This window comes from Astatotilapia calliptera, chromosome 15 (genome assembly GCF_900246225.1).
Source record: "Astatotilapia calliptera chromosome 15, fAstCal1.2, whole genome shotgun sequence".
NCBI classification, from domain to species: domain Eukaryota; kingdom Metazoa; phylum Chordata; class Actinopteri; order Cichliformes; family Cichlidae; genus Astatotilapia; species Astatotilapia calliptera.
Window position 1 is genome coordinate 30975027 of NC_039316.1, and position 6699 is coordinate 30981725.

The window sequence follows — 6699 nt, forward strand, 5'->3', positions numbered from 1 at the left end:
GTGTTTTTCTCTGAGCCGCCCCCAACAACCTTTTTTGTATTTTTGTCTGGAGTGGTGGTTTGTGTGTATGCTGTGTTCTCTGTCAATGGCGGTTACTTATAGCCCCACTGTTTTTGTTCTCTTCTACCCATCCCTGAGTCTGATTCTGCTGCAGGTGTCTTTATGTTAAAACAGAGTTTTTCCTTCGCACTGTTGCCAAGTGCTTGCTAGGGGGATTGTTACAGGGAGTTGGGTGATTGTTTGGGTTTCTTTCTAATATTGTTGGGTCTTTACATTTCAATATTGTGAACCTTGAACAAGTGGCACAACATAAATAGAATTGAATGGATTGGTTATGTTCCCGCCACACCACAACTTATGATGGTTAAGTAAGTGCAACTGTTACAGTATGGGTCTGGATCCCCGTCAAGCCACAAGCAAACACAGGGATTAGTCCCCCAGTACCACTATCCATAGTACTTGAGGTCTCACTCTTTCTCTTGTCTGTCCTTTACGCTTTTCACAGCCACATGTGAGTCTCAGAGACGTCGGTCTGTACAGGATCTGCCAGGCATCTGCACAGAATCCAGCCAGGTAAGACATGTGCAGAGGACCTGTGAGGTTTTAGCTTTTTGATGATTAGTGACTTTAGGGATTGAGCGTTTAAAGAGATCTAACTTAAATCACATTTTTTAGTTTGAAAGATAACAGTTAGCTTTTCTAGTTTCACGCTCTTTATGGTGTGCCCAGAATTATAGCTTCACTGTTCAGTCCTTAGCAGTTCAACAAAACCATATTCACAGATCACGTCACAGCATAATGCGATTGTCTAGTATACCATTAAAGTATCAATGCATTAGATTCATTAGTAAACTTAAAACCTGCACAATCAGAGTGCACAGTACTTTCGTGTCAAGCTTAAAGCATAACAGCCACATTGTGGGACACAAATGTGACAGAACTGCTTAAAGTGGCTGTTAAATGGTGCGCTCATTATTCTTCACTATTGCTGCTAACAAAACACTGTGGAGCATCTTCAAAGACATGACATTACTAAAAATGTCTCCATGTTGTCTACAATGAGTGCACTATTTTGCTCATATTTTGGTCCAGATGTCATTTTCTCACTCTGAGACTTGGAGGGTATTATTGACTTTTTGGCTTCTTTTGTAACCTTTGCAGGGGAGTAGGAACAGCAGTCGATCTTCCAGTCCAAGTGTGAGAATGATGCCGCCTGACAAGACAAGTGGCAGGGGCTATTTCTCCCCCGATGACCCCACAGGTAATGACAACTGCACAAATTCCACTACAGTTAACTACTGTTTACTACATTGGGTAGTGCCACCCAATGTACAGCCACAATTGAGAAGGGAATCACTGTTGAAAAGTTTTTGTAAGCTATTTGTTTGAAATTATGAGCAACAGTACAGAAATTATTATATAATTATTGTAAGTATTAAGTCTCAAACTGCCACATTGGGAAAGTATTATTAGGACTGAACATATGAGTCATATCATGTGCAGTAACAGCTGGGAACTCCTGGCATCTCAGTTTCTGATGAAAACTGATAATTGGTAATCCTCAAAAAGCTCTCCTCTTCCAAATCCATGACAGTCTAAGTGAATTGAAACAAATCCTTTCTGGACCATATCAAAAAGTTTAGTTGCGAAGAACTTCTTGTCAGCTGTTCCCACTGAGGTATCCATGTCAAATGTCAGAGTGAAAAATTGTACCCCTCAGTAATTTATTACACATCTATTAAACACAATGACTATACCACCATCAATATCACTGTGGCCCAACTTTATAACTCATTCAGGCTACCTTTATAAATGTTAATGATTTTTCTGTTTTTTGGCCAAAGATGTGTTTAGGACGTGTGTTGCTAATTTCTGACATTTCTGTTTCTATGAAGTCCCAAAACAGCCTGTTATATATCTTTCTCCCCTCAGATACAAATGGCTCAGACAACTCCATTCCCATGGCTTATCTCACCCTAGACCATCAGCTGCAGGTACACCATCCTATCAGGCACTTGTACACAATGCACTGATGTGTAAATAATAGGGGTGCAACGATACACAAAATTCACGATTCGGTTCGATACTTTGGTGTCACGGTTCGATATTTTTTCGATACAAAAAAATGTTCATTCCTTTTTAATTTGTCATTTATTAAAATTATAAATATATATTTTAACTCAAAAGTACAGTTTTTAAATGTAATGTTGCTGAAACAACAAAATAATTTAAAAAAAAAAATCTTATCTGGTCGAGAAATCACTCATCTTTGGAAAAGAGTTTATTTCAGAGAAATGGCTCTTTCCAAAATAAAAGCTATACTATACGCTTCTTCTGGGCTATATTCTCAGCAGCATATTAAACATATCAGGTCCCCATAAGGAGAATCATGTGCTAACGGCTGTCTAGTTTGTAGCATACGTACTTGTTGTTTTTGTCTGCTTCCACTTGTCTTTGCACTAGGATGATGTCGGCGTAAATGTGCAGTCATATTCGTTGTGTTCCCACTAGTGCTGTCAGCGTTAATCTCGTTAAAATTGACATTAACGCCATAACGCGGCAAATCTCCGTTAACGAGTTACTGCGGATCGCCCCGTGTGTGGGGCTGGACGGCGTCAACACGTTAACGAGCTAACTGCGCTAACGCACTAATTCCCAACAATGTAATTGAGCATTGCGTGGCACATCTAACATACTGTTTTACTTTTGTCCACGACGTGCTTACCTTCAGGGTCATACTTCACATGAAGACCAAAATAGTTCCAAACGCCAGATCTGAATGAGGGTGGGGGAGGTTCAATTTTGGCTAGCGTTGAGGAAGTTGCCATGTTGCAACGAGCTTAACATCTGTCTCGCTAGCTTGCGCTGAGCTCAGTGGATCTACGCTCGACAGTGCAGCCTAGACGGAGTAGTTGAACGCAGATACACTGAGCTCTCAACACAGACAGCATCATCAGAAGAAAAGTTGATAAAATAAATTAAAAATTTTGTATTGTTCGATACATATGCGTACCGAACCGAAAGCACTGTATCGAACGGTTCAATATCGATACGAGTATTGCTGCACCCCTAGTTAATAACCCTTCCTTCCCACTGTCACCAAAAGTGCTTGCTCATAGTGGGTCATATGAATGTTGGGTTTTTCTCTGTATTGTGATATTATTCTGTTATTATATGTTACCTTATATATGTAATCAAAGTAGTTGAATTAGAATACTGCTGTAGATCATATTATACCCTTTAAAATAGAGTGTGTGATCTGTATGTAGTGTAGTTCTCATTATACTTTTGAGTTAACAGAACATATTCACATATAAATGTGCACCACTCTGTATCCTTGATCTGCTGGGAATGTGTTACACTGTTTTCTTGACATGCTTAATTGTTGAATCATGAAGAGAAGGTTGTAAGCAGGAGACTCTGTGTCTAAAGACAGGGGAGATAGACAGACCACATTCCACACCCCCACCTTACAGAAAGCAGAGAAACAACTGCCGAGGTCATAACTTAGGCGCTGTAACAGAGAAAAAATGTGATGTTTTGGCTTTTACGACTAGCTGGGGGCCACTAGAGACTATAAAAAGCTGAGCAACCCGTCACCATTTTGAGACATGTGCCTGACCCTCTGGTAGCATCTCTCCCGTCCGGACGTTGTAATGCTCTTATTGTTGAATTGTATGCAAATAAATGATTGTTGATTGAGCATTGATACACCGAGTATTGTCCCTCCTTCAGCCCAAAGATTCAAAGAACTGCGTGTTTTCAACAGTATGTATTATTGTAGGGTATTCCTTACAATATAAAGCGCCTTGAGGCGACTGTTGTTGTGATTTGGCCCTGTGTAAATAAAATTGAATTGAATTGAATTATGCTTTGTAATGTAAATGCTGTATTGAATCTGATGCGGCTCAGCTGCACTGGTATCAATTCAAGTTCATTGAGTTTTATTTTTAGAGTGCCAAATCACAACAACAGTTGCCTCGAGGCACTTAGCTATGAGGCGACTGAGGCCATGGGACATCAGCCATCTCATTATTATTATTATTTGTAGAATCCCAGTAGAGCACTACGATCTTCCAATCAGATGCTCCTAGCACAACCTAGGTGTCGACTGAAGTCCAGAGGTGACCGGGCCTTTGCAACCGTGGCACCTAGACTCTGGAATAACCTCCGTGTTCATATTCGGACCGCCGAGTCTATCCAGTCTTTTAAATCATGTCTTAAAACCCATCTTTTTACTTTGGCTTTTGATTCTAACTAGTTGGCTGTTATCTGGCTTGTTGTATTGTCACCTATTGTTTCCTGCCCTGTTTTCTTACCGTTTTGTTTTAATTGCCTCATGCTTTTACTGACTGTGAAACACTATTGTCAACTTTGTTGTTTTTAATATGTGCTATATAAATAAATTTTGATTAGATTAGATTACTATTATTATTATCCCTGAGGACATGATGCTCTGTAAACAGAGTAATGTAAATTTAAATACGCACTAGCTGATACTAATGCCTGAGCAGAATATTTTTAAACAGCGTCCATTTTCATTTCCAGCCCCTTGCTCCCTGTCCCAACTCCAAAGAGTCCATGGCTGTTTTTGAGCAACACTGCAAGATGGCCCAAGAATACCTGAAAGTGCAAACTGAGATTGCCTTGCTAATCCAAAGGAAGTAAGTGTAGTGACTAAAGTCAAGTGTTGCTTAATTATTTTTCTTAAATTCACTTTCATTCAAAGACCTCACATAAACCCCAGTGGAAGATGCTTATTCATTGTGTCTTAACTGCCAAATCTCACAGCTGTAATGTGTGAATGTTTAAAATTTTAATTGCATAAAAGCTACCAAAGCTGCATGCATAATCTCGTAACATAATGTTGAAAATGACATGCCTAAAAACGCAGCCCCCCCTGACTATCTGCACAGGAAGGAGCTCATTGCTGAACTGGACCAAGACGAAAAGGACCAGCAGAACACGTCCCGTCTGGTGCAGGAGCACAAAAAGCTGCTGGAGGAGAATAAGAGTCTGTCCACATACTACCAGAAGTGTAAAAAACAGCTGGAGCTGATCCGGGTTCAGCAACAGAAGAGACAGGGCACGTCATGATGAGACACAAACTCTGCCACTCCCCCTCCTCACCCCCCCCCCCCCCCCCCCCCTCCTCGTCACCTCCACCCTCCTGCGCTCCTCAACATTGCACACCAACACTACCCGTCATCTGCTCTGCACATACACTGCTCCCAGTCCAGCTTTGGAAAGAGACCTCTATTCTACTGTCTGCTGCATGTTGCATTGTAGACCCAACAGGAAGACCTTTGTCTCCTGTACATACATTTGCACATCCTCACAGTGTCTTCTGTGAGCGCAGACCAAACAATCACTGGTCCTCCATTCAGATGAGCCCAGACACTGCCGCTGCCGCCACTGCGCTTCAGGACGGAGCGAGGTGGCTGACGTCTATGACCGAGACAACTTGCTGATGAGACGCAGGTTGTGTTTTCTCTGTGTTTGCTCTCAGGGCCTGTGGGCTAACCAGTCAGTGTCTGTTTGCGCTCCTCAGTGGTTAATGGCCACACCATCCTCCTCAGAATGTGAAACTCAAAACAAAGGCTTTGAAGCAGAATGTGCAAAAAAATCTTTCTGCAGTGCGTGCTAGGAATCCCTGTTATCCAAATCATAGCCCCTTTTTAAATTCACCCATTATCTCTACCTTTTTAATTGTGAGCATGAGCCTCTCCATAGACCTCCAGTCAGATGTGTCAGCAGAAGGAAGAGCTTCACATTAAAATACACATTAAAAAGTGGGCTAGCTTCCAGAGTAAATACAAGGAGCTGTGGTATCCCTTCTTATTTGACCTCAGTGTTGTTTTGCGTTTTGTCTTTTCTATTCAGTAGTTCACTTTGTGTCATTTGTTTGCAATAGGAGATATTTTATCTGGTCTGTGAATGGCCTAACGGACAAAATAGAGGAGGGTCACCTCCCTATACAGTAGAAGTTGTTTTTAGTTCACATGCTGCCTTAGAAGTTGCCTGCATTTTAAGTGCTTGTGTTATGTGATATTTAGTGGGGATAAAAATTTTTTTTTTTTTTTTAAAGATATTTTTGATCTACTGAACATGAATGAAATAATAACGGAAAGAAGAGGGATAGATGTGTATCATTGAACTGATAATGTAAATGTCTGCCAGCAGCTTTATTCCCAGGACTATGAAATGTACGTTTTTTTTCTTGGTGTCTCACATCTCGTAAGTATTTTTGCACAGTTGCTATTTAATCAGGTTATATTCAAATTGTATTTCTCATTATACTGGTTCTGGTTTTAAACATCCAAGACTTAACAACATCTTTCTTTTTAAGTCCTCCTGTTGAGATTGAATTATAACACACACACACACACACCTCTTTTTCGAAATGTTTCATAAGTTATTGGGAAGGGGGTGCAGCATATGACATCAAGGAAGGCATTATGAAATAAACAAAATGGTGAAACGATGTGATGTGTGTGTTATTATGGAGGATGAAACTACAGAGACTAAAACCAATAGAATATACTTTTTAAGGCTATACAGTTAGACATTTTAACATGGGGGGGTCATCTTTCAAGGTGGACATTTTATTCAGATTATTATTTTTTTTATGACAAATCTAACAAATTTAAAAATGTAACAAACCCACATACAGATTCAAAAAACACAACCAACCTGTAC

At 40.4% G+C, this 6699-nt stretch overlaps 1 protein-coding gene across 6 annotated transcripts in view; it reads left to right on the forward strand.

Annotated features, from left to right (window-relative positions):
* Positions 1-6484, forward strand: part of map3k7 (mitogen-activated protein kinase kinase kinase 7) — a 28882-nt gene extending 22398 nt beyond the window's left edge. For all 6 annotated transcript variants that reach the window (XM_026194555.1, XM_026194560.1, XM_026194558.1 and 3 more), the window contains 5 exons: positions 506-573; positions 1162-1261; positions 1933-1994; positions 4549-4664; positions 4917-6484. In XM_026194555.1, the coding sequence (XP_026050340.1) occupies positions 506-573; positions 1162-1261; positions 1933-1994; positions 4549-4664; positions 4917-5097 (527 nt within the window). In that variant the 3' untranslated portion in view covers positions 5098-6484. The remainder of the gene's footprint in view (positions 1-505; positions 574-1161; positions 1262-1932; positions 1995-4548; positions 4665-4916) is intronic.
* The last annotated feature ends 215 nt before the right edge of the window (positions 6485-6699 follow it).